The 20,932-nt window shown below is 45.6% G+C and overlaps 1 protein-coding gene across 8 annotated transcripts in view; it reads left to right on the top strand.

Annotated features, from left to right (window-relative positions):
- KANSL1 (KAT8 regulatory NSL complex subunit 1) overlaps positions 1–19,788 on the top strand; it is a 178,974-nt gene extending 159,186 nt beyond the window's left edge. For 4 of the 8 annotated variants that reach the window (XM_036103100.2, XM_078065865.1, XM_036103099.2 and 1 more), the window contains 9 exons: positions 6,454–6,625; positions 12,365–12,547; positions 13,031–13,219; positions 13,558–13,706; positions 16,106–16,227; positions 16,737–16,794; positions 17,006–17,118; positions 17,898–18,150; positions 18,436–19,788. In XM_036103100.2, the coding sequence (XP_035958993.2) occupies positions 6,454–6,625; positions 12,365–12,547; positions 13,031–13,219; positions 13,558–13,706; positions 16,106–16,227; positions 16,737–16,794; positions 17,006–17,118; positions 17,898–18,150; positions 18,436–18,663 (1,467 nt within the window). In that variant the 3' untranslated portion in view covers positions 18,664–19,788. The remainder of the gene's footprint in view (positions 1–6,453; positions 6,626–12,364; positions 12,548–13,030; positions 13,220–13,557; positions 13,707–16,105; positions 16,228–16,736; positions 16,795–17,005; positions 17,119–17,897; positions 18,151–18,435) is intronic. The other 4 variants (XM_078065864.1, XM_078065863.1, XM_078065862.1 and 1 more) reach the window with 4 other exon arrangements.
- Positions 19,789–20,932: the final 1,144 nt, after the last annotated feature.

Below are 20,932 nucleotides of genomic sequence, written 5' to 3'. Positions count from 1 at the left end.
ATTCACTGTTGCCTTTTCAAGATCTCCATGTTGATAGACATAATTTTAGTTCATCTTTTGTAAATAGTCCACATTTCCTTCAAAAAGACAGTGTTTGTGTGGGTGTGAGTATATCCATATCCCGTTTGTTGACTTCAGGGTTCTAAATTTAACTTCTATTTTGCGCTTAATGATTGTGTTCATGTCTTCTGTGTCCTTTGGTCTGCTTTCTATTTCTCTTTGAAATATATTTGGTATGTAACATTGTGTAAGGTTAAAGTATACAACATGTTGATTTGATCATAGATATTGCAGTACGCCTGCCAACTAATTGTAGCCTTAGCTAATACCTCTATCATGTCACAAAATTATCATTTCTTTCTTGTGGTGGGAATAATTAAGATCTAGTCTCTTTGCATATTTATAATACAGTACTGTTGTCTCTGTAATCACTATATTGTGTATTAGATCTCTAGGACTTACTTATCTACTAACTGCAAGTTTATACTTTTAAACAACCTCTCTTGGGTTCCTGGGTGACTCAGTTGGTTAAGCGACTGCTTTCAGCTCAGGTCATGATCCCAGAGTCTCAGGATCGAGTCCCGCATCGGGCGTCCTGCTCAGTGGGGAGTCGTCTTCTCCCTCTGACCCTGCCCCCTCTTGTGTGCTCTCTCTCTCAAATAAATTAAATCTTAATGTATAAATAAATAAATAAACAACCTCTCTTATTTCCCCATCTCCCTTTTTTTTTTTTTTTAGCATATGTATTCATATAGATCCAGGATGACTGGTTAGATACAGACAAGTTCATGGTTGATAATGCATTGCATTCCAGTATTTATTGTTGATGAAAATTCTGATGTCAGTTTGTCATTCTTTTAGTTTATCTGTATCTTCTCTCTAGTAATTTAAATTCCCCAACCCCCTACCTTGAGGTGGTTTTTTTTTTTATGTTTTGCAGTAACAAAGGACATATTTAGATGTATGAATTAATTTTTAGCCACTTACGGGCTTGGTTTGCACCCTCATTCTGAGAGTTCTTGTCTGTCTTGAGTTTTGAAAATTATTACTTCTTTAAACTTTTCCTCTTTTCTCCTCTTTAATATGGAATGTCTATTTATATGTAGATTGTTGTAGATCTTGTAATTCTCTCTTCTGTATCTTTTTTTTTTTTAATACTTCCCATTTCCATCTCTCTCTCTCTCACTGTTTTATTCTCAGTAAACCTCTGTGACTGTTCCTTCTATTCATCAGGTTTTTCTCCAGCTTTGTTTAGTTTACTATTATTAAACCTGTCAGTTGTTTGGTTTTTTGTGTTTTTTTCTTTTCTTTTTTTTTTAAGATTTTATTTATTTGAGAGAGAGAGCACGAGCAGGGGGGAGGGGCAGAGGGAAAAGCAGATTCCCTGCTGAGTGGGAAACCCAATGTGGGACTGTATCCCAGGACCCTGGGATCATGACCTAGGCTGAAGGTGGGCACTTAAACGACTGAGCCACCCAGGCACCCCAGTGTGTGGTTTTCATTCAGAATTTATTTCTGGTTACTTTTAGAATCATCCTTTTTTTCATCCTTTCCTATTCTTTTATGATGTTCATTCCTTCCTTTATCTGTTTGAACAACTGTAATATACTTTATTTATTTATTTATTTTAAGAGAACCATGTAGGTATGTATATATTTGCCAGTGGTAGAGAACGTGAGGTTTCCACATCTTTGGCCAATATACTTACTTTAAAATCGCTCTCAGATTATTCCATTTCCAGGGGTGCCTGGCTGTCTCAGTGGGTAGAGCATGGGACTCTTGATCTTGGGGTCCTGAGTTCGAGCTCCATGTTGGGCTACAAATGACTTTTAAAAAATTATTCCATTTCTAGTTTCTTGAGGACCAGTTGTCCCCATTTTTGTGCTGACTGCAACACATCGGTCTGTGTTTGGTCTGCTTTGTAATCTTTCACAGTGAGCTCACCCAGGGCAGGGTGAACAGGGCATGTTTTCTGTAGGAGTCTTGTGTGATCCCTAGACTGTGGAAGTGTCCTTAATGCACAGTTTTCTATTGATCATCTTTTCCTTTTTTTTTTAACTAATTTTTTTTTTAAGATTTTATTTGATGGAGAGAGCGAGCGAGAGCATGAGCACAAGCAGGGGAAGCGGCAGAGGGAGAGGGAGAAGTAGGCTCCCCACAGAGCAGGGAGTTGGACGTAGGGCTCAATCCCAGGACCCCGGGATCATGACCTGAGCAGAAGGCAGATGCTTCACCGACTGAGCCACCCAGGCACCCCTAAACTAATTTATTTAGAAATACCACCTTTGCTACATATTAAGCTGTCATGTATACTTTGGTCTAATTCTCTTTCTGTTTAATTTTTCTGTAGCAGACTATTTTAATTGCTGTAACTTTAAGATATTTTGATATGTGGTAGGGCAAATCACTCCCCTCTATCTTTGCTTATCAGAAATTTTATGGGGACTTTTCCCTTTAAGCATATATTCTTTCAGTTCCAGTTTTAAGATTGTTTAAATCTTATTTGCCTCTTCCTTCCCCAACAAAACCTTATTTAGATTGTAGATTAATTTGTAGATTATTAATAGCTTTAAAAAGGTTTGTGTTTATAAGTTTTAGTTAAACTTACTCCAGAATATTTTTTATTATTGTTATAGTCAAGAAAAGATTATTTTTTTCACTTGCATGTTTCTCAATAACAGTTATTTTTAAGAAGGTTACATTTCAGAAAAAGACCTGAGGTGAGAGGAATAACCATGGAAAGGCCCATGATCTGGAATTTTGCCTAGCATATTGAGGAAATAGCAGTGGTGGAGTGAGCAAGGAGAGAAGCAGGAAGTAAAAGGAAATGAGGTCAGAGAAGGGATAGCAGCGACAGATGGTATAAAGCCTTGTGTGCACCATTTGTAAGAACTTTGGCTCTTGTTCCTTATGAGATGAGGAGCTATTGGAACGTTATGAGCTGAGGACTGGTAAGCCACGGTTACTCCTACTGCTGTATTTTGATTAGTTGGAAGGAGGGGCAAGCAGGAAGACAAGTGAGGAGTTATTTAATAAATTCATATGAGAGGGGTTCCTGGGTGGCTCAGTCATTTAAGCCCCCGACTCTTGATTTCAGCTCAGGTCATGAGACCAAGCCGCACATCGGACTCTGCTGGGTATGGAGCCTGCTTAAGATTCTCCCTCCCCACCACCCCCCTTTTAAGTCAGAAAAGATACTGACTTAGACCAGGGTTATTGCATTTGAGGTGGTATAAAGTGGTCAGATTCTGGATACATTAAGAGGGTAGAGGCCACAGGATTTCATGATTGGATATGGGATATGGTAAAAGAAGGGAGTTTAGGATAAGTTCAGAGATTTAGGACTGAGCAGCTAGAAATTGGGAAGAGCAGGGGCTCAGTTTTGAACTGAGGTACCTGTTAAGACATCTAAGTGAAGTTGAGTGAGCAGTTAAATTCAAATGAAATTATATTAATTGATATACTAATATTGAATAATCCTGATATCCAGAAATCTCCACTTGGCTCAGGTTTGGTTGTTTATATTTGTTGTGATTTTTAAAATTTATTTTTGTACTATAAAATATATGTTGTGATTTTTTTAAAACACAGATAGGTTCTGGGGCGCCTGGGTGGCTCAGTCAGTTAGGCATCTGCCTTCGGCTCAGGTCATGATCCCGGGGTCCTGGGGTTAAGCCCTGTGTCAGGCTCCCTGCTCAGTGGAGAGTCTGCTTCTCCCTCTGCCCCTCCCCCAACTTGTACACATTTTCTCTCTCTCTCAAATAAATAAAATCTTTTTAAAAAGAATTTTATTTTTCTGAAAGGACAATAGAATTGTAATTTCTTTGTTAGTATCAGCCATCTTAATTGAATAGAAAATTACCTCTTCTTCAAAGCTTTTATTTATTTATTTTTAAAGATTTTATTTATTTGTCAGAGAGAACGAGAGCACAAGCAGGGGGAGCGGCAGGCAGAGGGAGAAGCAGGCTCCCCGCTGAGCAAGGAGCCTGATGTAAGACTCAATCCCAGGACTCTGGGATCATGACTTGAGCTGAAGGCAGACACTTAACTGACTGAACCACCCAGGTGTCCCTCTTTAATGTTTTTAAAGATTTGACCAGGGAAATTGACTTGTCTGAGCCTCTACCTTATTTTATGCATGTATATGGTATTCCCTTATTAGATGGAATACAAAAATATGTAACATTTAAACATCATAGAAATGCATAATTTGTATACACTCATATTACATATGTACACACTCAGTTTCCAGTTTTTAACTTAACTAGTGCTTTTTTGAGGAATTCTTACATGTTTGCATTTCTTCCTTTTTCTCTTCATTAAGCCAGTCTTAAAGTTTATCTGATTATTAATTGGTCTGTTCCTGTCCACCCCACCCTTGAGGTGGGTTTAGGAAGAAGGAAAAGGAAAACTCCCAAAGAACAGCTCTTAAATTTGCTATTTCTGGCATCTATTTCCTCTTTTGGCAGTTTTAGCTTTTATCTTAATCTCTTCCTTTAGTTTGTTATTTTTGCCATGTTCTTTTTCCTCTACACCCAGTCTGTTGGCTGTTGACTTAAGGGTATACTACAGCCATGAAATGGAATGTTCGTTTTTCATATAGACAGGTAATTGATGCCATGGGTTAGTTTATGAGGAAAGACATATCTCCATCTTAAGATTATTTTGATTTTGGTATCTTTTTCTAATCTCTTTTTAATGTTTTAAGTTTTGGTGCAATTTCTGGATCCTACCTAATTACCTGACTCCTCCCATTCATCTGCTGTGTGGTCTGTGGTTCTCATCTCTGCCAGCAGCTCTCTCTCAGCTCTGTCTCAAAATTTTATCTCTTTCAGAAAGCCAGCGCTGATAAACAGAGTGCAAGGGATATTTTTTCCCAAAACAGTACCAGTTAATGTTGTCTACACAGTAGCATCATGTTTAGTTGGTATAATTCCCTTTCAGTGGCATCTACAATTGCAGCTAATTATTAGAATTCTTTTACTTTAGTGCGAGGTGCCCAGTCTAACCTTCACAGGAGCTTCTTTGCATGCCACCCATCTATGTGGTTGCATGAAGGAGGCAGTTGGGGAATGTTGATAAAGACCATGTTGTTCTCATATTTATCTTTCTCCTGTACATGTGTGTAAAGGCAAATAGTTTTCAAGAGAGGTTTGTGCTGAAACTGAATGCTGCTCTTGGAGTTGTTGTAGGCTTTTCGCTAGCAGTTTCCATGCTACCCTTTTGTTTTTATTATGATACTACCCTTGCTCAGAGCATCCCTTCTCATGGTGCTGTTCCACAGGCAAGTCCTTTTCTTCTAGGACTGGATGCTGCCCAAATGACTTTTTAATGGGTTATGATTTGGCACATGCCAGATTTGTCCATCCTAACACTAGAGTCTAGGAATCCTGCATTCAGCATGACCTCTGAAGTTTTCTCCCCAAAGCATAAAATTGTTTAAAAAAAAAAACAAACTTTTTTTTTTTTAAAGCATTTTTTTCCCGCCAATATTAAGTCTTTGGAAGAGTTAGATTACATTTCACTGTGGACTTAGCAGGAGAGGTTATTTCTTAGCCTGCTTACATTTGTACAAAGGAAGTTTAATGGGAATAATTTCTATCTCCTTGAATTTAATCTAACATAAAGACTATGGTGTGAACACTCACCATTACCAAATTGCCTTTTTTTTCTTTTTTAAGCTTTTATTTATTTATTTATTTGAGAGAAAGAGCGAGCAAGCATGAGCAGGGGGGGAGAGGGAGAAGCACACTCCCCGCTGAGCAAGGAGCCTGATGCGGGACTCCATCCCAGGACCCCGAGAGATCACGACCTGAGCCTAAGGCAGACGCACTTAACCGACTGAGCCACCCAGGCGCCCCCAAATTCATTTTCATTACTTAGCCATGAACTTTATAACCATGGATCTTAGGCTAGGTTAAAATGTAGCTAGTGAGTTCTGTGTAGTCCAGCGAAACTTGCCACCTTGTTTGAGACCACCTGAAAGTCTTTAGAAGGAATTGTGAAAAGAACAAGAGAGGTGTGATTGGTTATTCAGGCTCCTAGGTGGATGAAATTGCTGGAGAGAGCAAGTCATGTCCATCTGGGAATCAGGCACCAGCTGTTCATCTCAGGGACCGTTGAAAACCATCAAGATGGTGGAAATATTCAGGTTTTATAAGGTGTTCTCAGCACAGTTTCAGTAGCTTTAAACTCACAAGTTTGGTACCTAGGTAATGCTTAGGGCCCCGGCTCCAAGTAATTGGATTTCATCATTGAAGAAGAAGCAAGTTTACTTAATTACTTTGAAGGTTAATGTGTTGGAGAAAAGGGATTTTTTTAACAAACTAATTGAACTTTCGGTTAGTAGTGGCATATAGGAGTCTAGAAAGAGCCTTCTGAATCTTTGGGATAATGAGAGAGAGCTGGGTTTTATCAGACACTGAATTGTCAGTTTTGTTTGGCTTTTCACAGGTTCATCGGAACAGCACAATGCGCTCTGGCTGTGATGTGAACCCCTCCTGCGCACTGTGTGGCTCAGGCAGCACGGTCACCATGCCTCCAGAAATTCACTATGAAGCCCCTCTGTTGGAACGCCTTTCCCAGTTGGACTCTTGTGTTCACCCAGTCCTAGCATTTCCAGATGGTAAGAAAGGCCACAGAATATAAAGCTTAAATGAGACTTAAAGGCTTCAAAGTGAAAGAAAGCCAGCCAGGATCCTGGTACAACCCAGGTGCTATCAAGGTATCAGTTTCAGTCAACAGAGTCTCTCAGAATTTTGCAAATAGGGTGCAGCAGATCCATCAGACCAGAATGTACCACTGAAAGATTGCAACTTGCCAGGAGAGAGATTTCCCCCCAGCCTTTCAAGTTGCTCCTGACCCTGAAATAAAACCCTGCCTAGCTTTGCTATCCATATGGTCCAAGTTTTCTACTAAATATTTCCACTTTTCCTAGAAGTCACATGGCATCAGGAATATTAGATCAAGCTCCTTCTTAGTCAAGGGAGTTCTGGTAACAAGTCCTGGAGCAGTTACAGGATTTAGGTAGGCAAAAAAGAACTCAATCATTTGAAGAACAGCTAAAGGGGAGGGGATTGTAGTGATTTAATGTTTGATCAACTGTCAAACAGAAGAGGGCATTCTCTAGGTTAGGTGTTAGTAATGATTGTTTTTTATAAATAAAGTTTTATTGGAACACAGCCCATTTGTGTACATCTTGTCAGTGGCTGCTTTTCTGCTAGATCGGCAGGAACATTACATAGTTGCAACCCAGACTAAACAAAGATAGTGTGGCCTGCAAAGCCCAAATTATTTATCATCTGTCCCTTTAAGAAAAAGTTTATAAACTTTTGGACCATATGGATAGCAAGCTAGGCAGGGTTCTATTTTAGGTTGGGAGTGGTAGAGCAGTAAATAAACTTTAGAACACATCTTCCTGTGTACTTCAGATTCCGGGGTTCATTGGTTTTTACCTTCTCTTGCCATTTGGATTATAGCTCATATAACTTAAGGTTTTATTTGTATAGCATTTTATGGTTTACAAAGCACCTTTCTTATTTGCTTCTCTCAATAATCTCATAAGGTGTTAACTTCAGTTTGGTAGATCAAGAAAAGGCTCAGAAAAGTTGTGCTTTATCTCAGGCTAAATGGCTGATGAGTTTTAGATAGCTCTAGAATTCAAATTTGGGTCATCTGATGCCTGTCCTTCATTTCATTGTGTAGTATGCTTCTTCCCAGCCAGGATATTAAGAGAAACCAGTTTTCTGCCCATTTCTAGGCTCTGACTGCAGGTGGAGCCACCAGGAAAACGTAGGAACATTTCTTGGGTTACTCTCGCAGGATCACAGTGTTGAATTGTATGGTCTCGTATTTGAATAAAGAAGCCTGAGGCCTGTAGTTATATTCTGATTCTGTTAAGGCCTCTTCCATACTCACTGAATGTCAGCTTATAAACATGGTGATCATTTCTTTGTCAATAGCGTTACTGTATACAGTTGTGAATTGCCTTCCCCCTCCCCCAATCACATATGCTCAGACTGTTTGCCTCACAGACTGGTGCCCTTACACTTCCCTTCTCCATCCTGTTTCAAGCAACTATAGGTAGCATTGAGGGAGAAAGGAAGGAAAGATGTGGAGACTCCTTTCTCTGGTCATTAGCATTTTCACTTTCCTGCCTGCCCTTAAATACTTTTCCTCTCTCTCTCTCTGTCTCACACAGCTCCTGACCATGATACTGGGGTTTGGACAAGAGAGTTGGTCATTAAATCTCCTTATAAAGGAGAATATATATATATTTTTTATTATTTCATGTAGGATGTATGAACATAATTGCCTATGGATAAATTAGACTTTCTGTAGGTTGACCCCGGGGACACAGTTACCATATCTAATACCGTTCCTGTTGGGATAATTTTGCTTTGATCCAAACAAATACCACATTCAGAATGTTTGTAAACTGTAAAATTTTCACAAAGATGTCCAACTCCAGAGGGCACCATTATTCTGTGTGAATAGCACCCCCTCTAAGTATTGAGATTTCCCATGTATCATTGTGTAGAATAGTAACAGTGAAGACTAGTGGCCAGCATGTGGGTCAAACATACATGCACCAGACCTGACCTCTGGGCCACCCTTTTACAGCCTGTTCTCTAGAAGATGCTTAGAGATGGCAGGATTTTCAAGTAGTTTTACTAATGTTTCCTAATCAGTTTGTAGGTAGGATGGGAACCAACTCCAACTCTTAATCCTAGAGTTCTTTCTCCCTTCTTGATCACACCTCAGCCATTCGCATTAAGTAGAGTGTCTAGAGATGATAGAATTGAGGAGCTTGGTGCCTGGTGGCAAGGTGGAGGCATTAGGGTGTGATAACTCTTTAGTACTCTTAGGAGGATCCTCGGAGCTCGTTTCCTTATCAAGCCAGTTAATCCTTAGCTTGGAAATGTAGAGGAAGTCTAAAACCTTGGTGGAAAGAATGTTAACTTGAGTTTGAGCTTCATAAGAGCACCACCTGCTGGCCTTGAAGATCTATGCTGTTTTGAGAGAGCTTACCAAGACTGGTGTATGTGAGGCTACCGCAGTTTACCAGCAGGAGGAGGAAGTGAGTATTATAAAAACAACCCTAGAAAATTTGCTTGAGAAAATGGTGGAACATAATGAGCAGAACAGTCAAGTGCAACGTGGAATGTCAGACCCCAGTGAGCGTGAAGTCAAGGTCTTTTCATTTTGTCTGAGGAAATAGTAACTTAAAATGATGTTAGTTTCCTATTTCCTATTTCCTGTTCTAACACTTCTGTTTTCCTGTTATTGACCTGATCAAGCATCTGCTCCCTCTTCTCTGATGATGGCACTTTAATGGCATGGCCTGTGCGGGTATGGAATGTGTGAAGTCTTCTGGCTGAATGGGTCCCTGTTGTATTCTCTTTCATACCCTTTCATTGCTTACTTTCAGGTCCTGCATATCTAATCCGTTTCAGAGCTTTAGTGCAACATGGATCTCAGGTGTTATTACTTACCACTTAGAGCATGAACTTAGACCAGCAATTCCTAAGAGATCATTTTTGTTCATTGACTGGGGGATTTAACTGACTTCCTGTTCATTCTTATATGAGAGGAGTTAAACACACAGCAAACTTCTAGCAAAGTATAGCAGCCTGAGTTCTTTCAGCAGTTTATTATCCCTAACTGCTTATTCAGTGGGTTTATAGGGGAAATTGCTCTTGATTCTGCTTAATACGTCAACTCCAGGGCATAGGGTGGTAGTCTTCAATTGTAGCAGCTTCTGCTTCAGAGCGTTCAGGTGAGGGGAGGGGATTAGGTATGGTCCTGGAGTCTGATGTAATGTGTTAAGAATGGAGAGACTCAGCAGTCTAGTCTAGTCTAGCAGTAACAAATAGTGTCGTCTCTTGTGCTTACTCTGATTGATAGTTGCTTTCTGGACTCTGTAATTTTTAAAGATGAATCTGAGGTCTTGGGGGTACAATAGGGTAAAGAGTGTGAAGATTTTTTAAGTTTTTGTCTGCAGCAAAGGAGGGGAGAGCTGGAGCATGTGTGCTGGGATGTGCCTGCCCAGCTAAGTGGTTTGTTCTTGTTTTCGCCTTCTACTCAGTGAAGGAATTAGGACCTGAATCCAGGCCTACTTATTTCTAGTCTGGTGCTGTTTCCATTATAAATCAGATCGCGTATATTCCTCCCTACCTCCTTTTTTTCCTGGCTTAATTTTCAGGTTTGGGAGAGCAATGACTGGGGAAAGTACAAGGAAAAAATGAAATCATTAGGCTTCTGTTGTCCCATTATATAGACCTTGCCAATTCTTCTGTTGACAAGAGGTGTCCTGGGATATAGAGGAGTTGTTTTCCCCCTTTCTGGGGCTTTTAGACATTCCAGCTTAGCCCAGCTTTCAGAGTGCCTTCAGACAGTGCTTTATTTCCTACACACCTTTTTCCCTAACCATTTTGAATTGCAGCAAAAAATATTTACCGTTAATAACCTCAACTCAATTCTTGATTGTTTATTAATGGGAAATCCTTTTTTTAAACATTTGACCTTCGTTGGGAGGGTGGGGGGAATCAAACCATTTTATTGAGGGGCTTGGGGGAGGAGTGGAAGGGCTGGGAACACCATGAGATCCAACATCCTTGGTCTGGTTGGTATCTCCCCAACTTTGAGGTTGCTGAAAGCTGACGTTTATCTTTGAAGGTTGGGATAGGTGAATTTGTTTTTAAGTGTGGAAAAGAAGGAATGATTATGCAAAAAAATTTTCAGAAGACAGCACTGTCCTCACATACTATATCTCAATACTTGGACATACAGCAAATGTTTATTATCTTTAAAATTTCAGTAGTTTTCCTAATTTGTTTGACTGCCATAAGGTCCAGTGGTCTATTCTCAGAACTGGAAAATAATGTCTGGTGCTGAGGCTGCTTGCCCATTGGGGAAAAGCATCCCTGAGAACAGAACTATTTTACTCATTCAGGGATATATATGTTCATTCCAGACCTGAGAAGCCCAGTGTTCAAATTTGTTCTTAAAGTGTCATGAGATCCATGGTATATACTGTAGGAAAGAGTGTTTAAACGTTTTTACACTATAGAACTCCCTTCAAAAATATCCTGTACTCTACTTCTTTGCCAATAATTTGAGAAATCTCTCATTCCACCTCAGAATTAAACCTCTCCGTTCTCTAGACCAAAAAATAATCTCATGGTGTAGTGGCTGAGAGTGTGGGCTCTAGGGTTCTACAAACCTAAGTTTGAATGTTGGTTGACTTACTAAACTGTAAAACCTCAAACAGCTAATTCACCTCTCTGTACCTGTTTTGTCTTTTTAAAAAGGAGCATAATGATGCTTACATCAAATGAAATACATACTTTAAGTCAATTCTCAAGTATAAGACCTGTAAAATGAAAACTGTCAAACACTGCTGAGAGAAAATTTAAGAAAACCTAAATAAATAGATATACCACATTCATGGATTGAGAGACTTGGTGTTGATGGCAGAGTAGAAGGCATTTCTCCCCAGATTGACCTGTAGAGTCAGCGTAATACACGACAAGCTTTTTTGTATTTGAGTTTTTTGGAAAAGCTTAAAAGAAGAAAAAAACCACCTACAATTAAGGAAGAATCCACTTCCATTTTATCTGCAGCACTGAATGTTAGAATAAAGTAGAGAGAAGCTTTTAAGGTCAGAGAAAAATGGTTTCAGTCTGGAAATACTTTTTCTAAAGAAATTACTCAAGGATACATTCTTAGGAAAATAAAAAATGGAGCTAAGAAAATGGAAAGATCCAAGAAATGGTAAACCAAAGTGGTAAAAATTATAGTTTAAAAGATTAATTTTTGATGTCGAATATTAACTAATCAGCAAAAAAGAAGTCCAGGTGGGAGGTGAGGAGCTAGGAAGGAAGGGAGGGGGGAGTAATACTCAGTAGGCAATAAGTATTTATTGAATGAATATATCCTGATTAACTGTGTTAATAGTATTAGGTTTAAATGTTTTAGTCTCTAGAAGAATAGAAGCAGGATGTTCATCAATCTTTTGAACCAATAAAGTTTAACATACTTCGTAGACTACATGAACAAAGAAAACTCCATTGATCTACCAAAAGGTGTTTTTAGATGGCGTATTTGTTTAACTTGAACATGTAAAAGTGACTTGCTTGTGAATAAAAGAATGCCTTCAGTAAAGTTCAGATAAACAGATCTTCCACAGGACAGTGCTTGCCCTGCCGGGTCATCCTGCCACTGGGCACATAAAAGAAAGGTGTGATGTAGATCCTCGCCCACTGGAGAGCCCGGGTTACGTGTGAACACATCTCCCTTCTTGAGAGAGGAGCCCGGAGACCAGGTGTCTGGACTAACCTGCAGCGTTTCATCTTTCTTGCAGATGTTCCCACAAGCCTGCACTTCCAGAGCATGCTGAAATCTCAGTGGCAGAACAAGCCTTTTGACAAAATCAAACCTCCCAAAAAGTTTTCACTTAAGCACAGAGCACCCATGCCAGGCAGCCTGCCAGATCCAACTCGTAAAGACAGGCACAAGTTGGTCAACTCCTTCCTAACAACAGCCAGTAAGTTTTAGGGGACCCGGGAGTCGGCCTCCGGTTATTTCTGTATTCCTTTTATATTCTCAAGTTACTGATTTGCTGTGGCAGTATCTTGGGGTTGGGAGAGGCAGTTGACTGATACAAATTCAGCTCACCATCTACTTCTACTTGTCTCGGATGTTCTCAGATGGACTTTGAAAGCTCTTGCAGACACCATGCATCTCGGGGCAAGACCCACAGTGCTGGACGAACAGCTAGCCATGGCATGACATTGTTTCCATCTGTGGGCAGGCTGTCTCCTGTAGCCTGAAGTCACATTCTCTGGTTGAGGGCCCTGTGGGCTGCCTGGCCTGGCCTGGCCCTCTGTGCTGTCTGCTAGGAGCGTCAGTCCCAGAGGCCTCTCCTGCCATGGGTGTCTTACCATTGGCCTAGAGAGAACTCGAGCTCGGAACTCACATAAAAGATTGAGAGAAGATTTCACAGCTCCTTTTCTGTTCCCCTCTTCAGAGCTGCCCCATCACCCAGTCCGGCCTGACAGGACCCACAGGCAGCACTTAGACCATGTGGGGGCCGCGCCCGTGGTAGAGCGAGTGACAGCGCCAAAAGCAGAGCGCTTGCTCAGCCCGCCGCCACCTGCGCATGACCCCAGCCCCAGCAAAATGAGATTGCGAGACCATTCATCTGAGAGAAGTGAAGGTAGGGCCAGGCCCGGCACCTCTGCCTGCATTTGCATCTGCTCAGGGCTTTCTGGGGCAGCCTGGGCTTCTCTTAATTGCCCCCAGCTTTGGGCTCCTTCACTTCCTAGCAAGGCAGAGTAGAGGGACCCTACTGCTTCTAAATGCAGGTCACTTCTTACTGCAGCAGCACCCCTGCCCAGCCCCCTACCTTCCGCCGCCCAGTCTGCTTCACCTTTTTATCCTCTAGGCTTAGGAAGCGCGTTGGCTCTAACTGTGTGTTGCTGGCGCTTGTGGCCCGTGCTGGCCGCAGGGCCGGTGAGGTAACCACGTGTTCCTCTTTGTTGTTGACGTCTGCAGTGTTAAAGCATCACCCAGACATGAGCAGTCCCAGCTACTTGGCGGCCGCCCAGCATGCCCCGCACAGCCCCTTGGTGCGACAGCTCTCCACCTCCTCAGACACGTCGGCGCCCACCAGCTCCAGCCCGCAGGTGACAGCCAGCGCGTCTGTAAGTACCTGCGTGGGGTTGGCCCGACGGCCCCTCTGCAGTTACCGCTCCTCGGGTGGCTCTGGAGGACAGTGTAGGGAGTGGGATTTGAGACCCAGGGCATTTGCGGGGGCTCAGCCTGCCACGATGTGTCATCTTTAAGTCAGAGGGGTGGTATTTGACCTTCTGTTTTCCATGGTGGAAAGCTTGATGCTGAGACAGACCCTGAAGGTGGCCTATGGACTATTCCAGATCTGTGGGGCTAGGTCTCACCCAGAACTCAGCAGTAGCATGGCTCTAATCCTGTTGGTTCCAGAAGTTCACCTGAGAGGAGCGGTAGAGGACCGAGACTTAGCATTGGAGGCATTCCATTTCCTTATTTTTACTCTCCCGGTGAGTGTAGCTGGAGCCCCGAGAACAGGCCCTGCCGTGAGGGGTCCTGGAAGGGAGGGGAGAAGGCAGGGCCTCGCTCCATCCCTGAGAGCTGTTGGCACAGCCATTCCAGACACACGTTTCCCGCTGGTTTCTTTCTCATACTTCAATTCCTCAGTGTGTGCCGCCTCAGCGCGTGCTCCTAGAGCTTCTTGGTGCCCACTGACGGGTCCTTTCTACGGTAATTATGGTAATAGTGATAGTGATAATAAAATCGTCTTCACTGTGTCTATGCTGCTTGCTTTTCCCATATTATCTCATTCAATCCTGATAATGCCCTTTGAAATGTAGATCAGTGATATTAAGGATTCTTATTTTGTAGGCGGGGAAGCTGAGGCTTTGCATGGTTAAGTAAACTGCATAAAGGGTGTTGTCCTCAGCCCACTCCCACCTCTTTCCCTTGAAGGTGCTAACAGCAGGCCCAAGAAGATGCAGGGAAAACACACACCTGTTTCTGCAAGCTTCACATTCATTCTTGACTAAGCTACAGGGAGAGCTCTCTCTTGAGGCTTCCATGAGGCACACTTCCGGTAGTGGGGTGTGTCCTTTCAGCAGAGATGGGACAGTGGCAGAGGCTTTGGGGTATGAGGTCACTAAGCCTGAGCTACAGAGCTCAGCGGGGCAAGATTTGCAGAATTCTCTTCGACCATTTTGGTTAAACAGTTACCCCAAATTTGTGAGGCAGAGGCCATCTGTTCTCATTTGATAGAGAAGGAAATGGGGGTGAAAAAGACAGTGTAGTAGGCTGAGGTAAGAGGCGACAGCAGCTCAAGTCCTGGCCCAGGAAGCGCTGCCTGTCAGCGTTCTCAGAATGTCCTGACGTAAGGGGTTGGATCAATCCTGTCTCGCCCTCCAGGAACAGAGAGAGAGCAGGGTGGTTAGTTGTAAGGGACAGCATCTTCCCCATTGTGCTTCCCCGACCCCTTCCCTCTGAGCTGACCGCACTTGGGCCTTGGCCTTGAATTGCAGCCCCTGGGTGTCTCCGGCTGCGTTGCCGTGGCGGCAAGCTGTGTCATCCCACTGTTGCCCTCTGGCGCCCCCCGGCCCAGCCCCAGTGTCTGTTTCAGGGCGGGCTCTTTGCTGTCTGGGCCCAAGCAGCAGGTGGACTTTTCCTGCGGCATAGAAACCAACCAAGGCCTTCAGCTCCCTCCTGTATTCCTCCTCTGGCCTCCGAGCTGCTGTAGATGCTCACCTCCTCCTCTGATACTGGACCCTTGTCAGTCTTCTTTCCTAAGAGTTTGATCTTCTCAACCTGTAGAAGCAAGTCTCCGTTCTCCAAGAGTCTGAGCTGTGTAGCCAGGTCCAGGTCCTCTTCCTCTGTTTCCCTCCACTCAGCTCCACTAGAGCTAGAAAGCTCTCCACTCTTCCACAAGTATATAATAGTCAAAAAGAGGGGAAATCCCATAGGGCTGAGCAGATGGTGGGTACGGACTTAGCTGAAGAGTTCACATCTACAAGGAGGAGGTGCTTTCATGACGTCCAAGGTTAGATGATCCGTTGAGCTGGGCCTGTCCTCCAAGATCTTTTCAGGATAAGGGGACTCCCCTTTCTAACCTGAAGAGTGCACTAGGCTTAGTGAAGCATTGGTTTTAGGAGCTACTAAAGGTCCGGGTGATAGAGATAGCAAGGGAAAGCAGAAAGGACAACTCTGAAGGAGGGGGTAGTTAGGGTGTATGTGGGGGAGTCAGAACCACAGCACCTGACTTGAGGCCCCAGGGTGCTCACCCCTGCAAAATTCAGTAGAAGTCTTCTTGCGAGTGAGCCCATGAAGGAAGAGACTCGGGAGCAGGAGGGCCTCCGCGGGGCCACCTGGCGGCTCTCCTGAGGGGACGTCCAAGTGGGAGGGAGACCTCATCCCCAGTGCGGGTAGCGGGGCCCGAGGCCCGAGGCCCAGGTGCCTGTGCTGGCCAGCCGGTTGTGTGTCTTGGGTGTAGGATTTGATGTTTGCAGAATTGCGCCTCCCTTTTAAATTCGCCTTTGTCTTACAGCAGCCAGTGAGGAGGAGAAGGGGAGAGAGCTCATTCGACATTAACAACATTGTCATCCCGATGTCTGTTGCTGCAACAACTCGGGTGGAGAAACTACAATACAAGGAAATCCTTACTCCCAGGTAGAGGCCCTCGCTAATTGGCTCCTCACCCTCTTCTTCCCGCTACTGCCTTTTCCCCTCTTTTGTCCCCGAGCTTTGGGTCCTGGCCTTAGGTTTTGTCTTCTCTTTAAGAGAAATTCTTCCCTGATAGGAGTGAAATTGTTTCTGCGTATCGTTCTCATTCCGTTAATGAGAGTACCAACCAGACCTCCGGCCGCGTGCTGGCTGTAGCCGTGTGTGTTTGACAGCACAGTAGGTTTGCAAACAGTGAGTTTGCTGTCCTCATCAAAACAGGATTTCACCTGTGAATCTTTATTCCCAGCTTTTGTTGACAACTTAGGAAATTGGGTAGATGGGTAGCAGTCCGTTGGTGTAAGCCGTTCCTTGGCCTGCGTTGGCCTCGGGCCGCCGGGGCTGCCGGGGCGGAGGGCAGGGCCGTCCACAGGCGCCCAGCGCCCGCTCTGGCGCAGACACACTCACCCTGCCCGGCGGCCCTGCTCTCTCACAGTTGTCCCTTTTTGATTTTGCAGTTGGCGGGAGGTTGATCTTCGGTCTCTGAAGGGGAGTCCTGACGAGGAAAATGAGGAGGTAACAGCAGGGTCATTCTCTCTCAGAAGGACACGCACGCACACACCCCAAGTGCCTCAAAAACCTGTGGGTGTCAAGTACAGGCTCACTGTGTTCCTGTCCTGATGGGGAAGAGCCTAGTAAGGGCTGGGGCTGATTCTAGAATTGCTCCAGCCAAACTTGGACTCGGCTTCCTGGAGGATGGGGGGCTAGTGAGGCTGCTCTCTTGCAGGTCGAGGACCTGTCTGACGCAGCCTTCGCCGCCCTTCATGCCAAATGTGAGGAGATGGAGAGGGCTCGGTGGCTGTGGACCACGAGTGTGCCACCCCAGCGGCGGGGCAGCAGGTGACGGGGCAGGCACAGGTCCCCCGGCCTGTGAAGGGAGGGTGGGCGGGGGGTCGGGCGCCGCGTCCGTGGGGTTGCCCTGCCCCTCAGTCGCTGTGCGTATGCATCTGCTGGCGAGGGTCAAGAACGCAGACGTTCCCGGCTGTTCGTTGGGACTCATGAGGGTATGAGGGTCACGTGGCTGGATCCTTGCTGAGCAGTGGGGTCGCTGTCCAGTTGTGGCAAACTTGCATGGTCTCCTGGGCTCCGGGTCGTGGCTGTCTGTGGCATTAGGGGGCCAGTTGAGGGTTGTGGTGACTTAACTAGAGGAGCTTTGGAGGCCTCACCACAGTTTAACCCTCCTTGGGACAGTGGGATATGGGGGGTTGTGGTCCTGCTTGAAAGAACTGGAAGCTAAACCCTCAGGAATCTCAGAAAGATTTAGGGCTCTTGTCTTTGCTTTTTTTCCCCTCAGAGCCTAGAGGAATTTCCCTTCCCTGTGAATTCACTGGGCGCTGTGCCAGAGATGAGCCCCTGGCATTGTTCCGCCGTGGCTTTTCTCTCAGGACGCTAGGTGCACCCAGTTCTTAAGATGGTCGTACCGTGGGCCTGCGCCGGCACACAGCTGGGGGAGGGAACGAGGGGCTTTACGGTCCCGGGAAAGCACTGTTCGTGTCCGTCTACCTCAGCTCCCCTGGTTGGGATGTTCTTTTCATGCCTCCTCCCCAGCCCCCCAAAATCAGCCTTCGAATAATTCCCTGTTCCCCGGGGCACTGAGATTTGCACTCCTTGGTGTCCAGGTCTTACAGGTCATCAGATGGCCGGACAACTCCCCAGCTGGGCAGTGCCAACCCCTCCACCCCCCAGCCCGCCTCCCCTGATGTCAGCAGTAGCCACTCTCTGTCGGAGTTCTCCCACGGCCAGTCCCCGAGGAGCCCCATCAGCCCGGAACTGCACTCGGCGCCGCTCACCCCTGTGGCTCGGGACGCGCTCCGACACTTAGCCAGTGAAGATACCCGTTGTTCCACACCGGAGCTGGGGCTGGATGAGCAGGTGGGGGCTGCAGCCTCTGCGTGGGGGTCGGTGGGGTCGGGGACGGAATGGGGACGGGGCTGCATCTTATGCCTCCCCCTCCCCATTTTAAAGGGGCTGCACTTAAAATTGATCTTCTGAAGGGACCATGGAACAGGCGTCCACTCCGAGGGGTCTCCCTGGACCACTCCAGGAACTCTCAAGGGACTAGTCTTGGACTCCGGTCCACACGTTTTGGGGCAGGGCCTTGGGGCAGGGTGTAGGCCGGGACTGGCTCCTCACCGCGGCAGTTTGTCTCCCCCACAGTCCGTCCAGCCGTGGGAACGGCGAACCTTCCCCTTGGCCTACAGCCCCCAGGCGGAGTGTGAGGACCAGCTGGATGCGCAGGAACGGGCAGCCCGCTGCACTCGGCGCACCTCAGGCAGCAAGACTGGCCGAGAGGCGGAGGTGGCCCCCACCTCACCTCCCGCTGTCCCCCTCAAGAGTCGGCATTTGGCGACAACGGTCACAGCTCAGCGTCCAACTCACAGATGAGCGGGAAACGAGAATCTAAACAGACTCACTAACTATTGGCATTAAAGCTTCAGAAATCTCTGCGTTTGATATTCAAACATCATATGCCGGAAATTTTCACAGTTTTTAGTGAATTTAAGGAATTTAGATTCTACTTTGGTATTTTTTTGTTTTGTTTTGATTTTTGTTTTGTTTTGGTTTTGGTTTCCATGTTTTGTTGTCACACACACCTGAGCACTTCCTCCAGTTGGCAAACAGAAGTTCAGGATAAGACCCTGCTGGCCTGGTCCTGGCACGTCCTCTGCACTGTTGAATCACTGGACTTAGCGATGTTAGATGGTCCCCCCTCTCCTCGCACCCGTGGGCAGGGTGGACCGGCCAAGTGGGCAGAGGGGGTGGAAAGCTCCAGCTCAGCGTGACCGCCCTCGGTTCGCATGGGGGAGAACAGTGCGCTCTGGGCTCCTCCTCTTGCCCCTCCCCTCCCATCGGTGGCTGGGTCCCCCTTGGCCATCTGTGCCAGAGCACCCCCATCGGAGCCTCTTGGCCATAACTGCCGCCTGTTCTCACTGAGCTCTCAGTTGACAGAATGGCTTCCCCTTGTCATCCAGATCTTGGAGACCTAGTTCGGGTTTCCTCTGCATTCGGTCATCTCTGTTTTGACTCCTTAACTGCAGTAACCTAGGCTGCGGCTGCTCAGGTCCCCAGCCTGCCCCTTCGTGCCCTGTCTGCTCCCTGACACCATCCACATCCCTGTACACACAGTCCTTCCACTCGGACGTTTTTACCACCTGTCCTCATCTGGGAAGGTAGGGTTAGGGCTACTTCACCTCTGGCCCACTCCTGTGCAAACGCGGGGGTCAGGGACACGAGCAGCCATCTCCCCTGTGTGATTCTCTTGTCACGGATGCATTTAGTCCCGTTTCCTTCACATCCAGTCCCCTGTCGGTGTCAATTAGGCCTCTCCCCTCCCACGCTCCCCTGGCCTGTGGAACGTTGTCTGGTCCTAGCTGTGGTTCCCATCGCTCCCTCACCACCCCCCTTGGTTAACCTTGTGCCTGTCTCATGTATGATCACATCACCAAGAGGGGGGGCAATAAGGACTTCTTTATTTTTATTTTTATTTTTTTTTTTGTTGCCATTTTGTAATCGTATAAAAATAGTAGACAAACTGCTTAATGGTTGGGGTTTTTTCACAATTTTCAACATTAGTGATTTTTTTTTGATTCTGTTTGCAAGTTAAAGAGTTTGTCATTGTTTCTTTAAAAAACAATAATGCACCATATCCCTATGCATAAAGTGCTTCTTCTATTTATAAGGTTGAAAATTCTGAATAACCCTTTTAGCATTGTTAAAAAAAAAAAAAACAAAAACAAAAATGGAAAAAAAAACCTTGTATTTTGTAAATATTTTCTTTTCCTGCTTTGAGCTGTGTATTGGCAGCGAAACATGTAGCTGTCTTTGTTCTATAGAAATGCTTTTCTTCAGAGAAGCTGATCTTTGTTAATGTCTTGATTCTGTTCGCAAAGCACAGACTAGTGCTTAAAAAAAAAAAAAAGGAAGGAAAAATTGAAAAAAAAATAATAAAAAAAAAAGTCACAGAATGTTGTGTTGCCAGGCTTTCCTTGACGTTGGACGGGCTCTGCATGGCGGTGGCGGCAGCCTAGGGCCTTGCCCTGCCGAGCAGTTCTCTGCGTGCCCGGACTGGCTCCGAACCTTCGGGAGTCTCCATTGTGTCTCCGGCCACCTGGCGGGGGTCACCTGATGGTCACTAGGGAGAGGCTGTCGTCAGGGGAGGTGAGGGGTGCCTGGAGGACGGGGGATCTCTGTAGATAATCTTTTTGTTGGTTGTAAGTGATCATCGCCTCTTGATGTGCCTTTCTCCAGGGAGACCAGCAGTGTGACATTTTATATCTCTTCTAAATGGCTGAATTCTAAACGGAGATTTCACCCCTCTCCGTCTTTTGTTGGGGTGTTTTTTTCCCCTCCCTGGGGTTGGGGTCAATGAGAATGTGTATTTTGTAACATTTTTCTGAGGTGGCTAAGTTCTGGATCCTCTTTGTATAAGACAAGTAAGTGGGCAGGCGTGATCCCTCTACTCTCCTTCCTTCCTTCTCCCGGCAGTCCTGGTGATGGAGCCCGGGAAGCCCCGGCCCGACAGATCGCCGTGAGTGCGCGGGCAGCGGGGCTCTGGCTGCCCTCTCGCTTCGCTGGCCACAGTGAGGATCTGCCCTGTGGGAGCTTCTGCCCGCAGGGGCTCAAGCAAGGGGGCTGGGGGGAAGAAAACGAGTCT

Source organism: Halichoerus grypus, chromosome 2, assembly GCF_964656455.1.
Source record: "Halichoerus grypus chromosome 2, mHalGry1.hap1.1, whole genome shotgun sequence".
NCBI classification, from domain to species: Eukaryota; Metazoa; Chordata; class Mammalia; order Carnivora; family Phocidae; genus Halichoerus; species Halichoerus grypus.
Note: the sequence above shows the minus strand (reverse complement) of the source record. Positions and strands in the feature narration are given on the sequence as shown.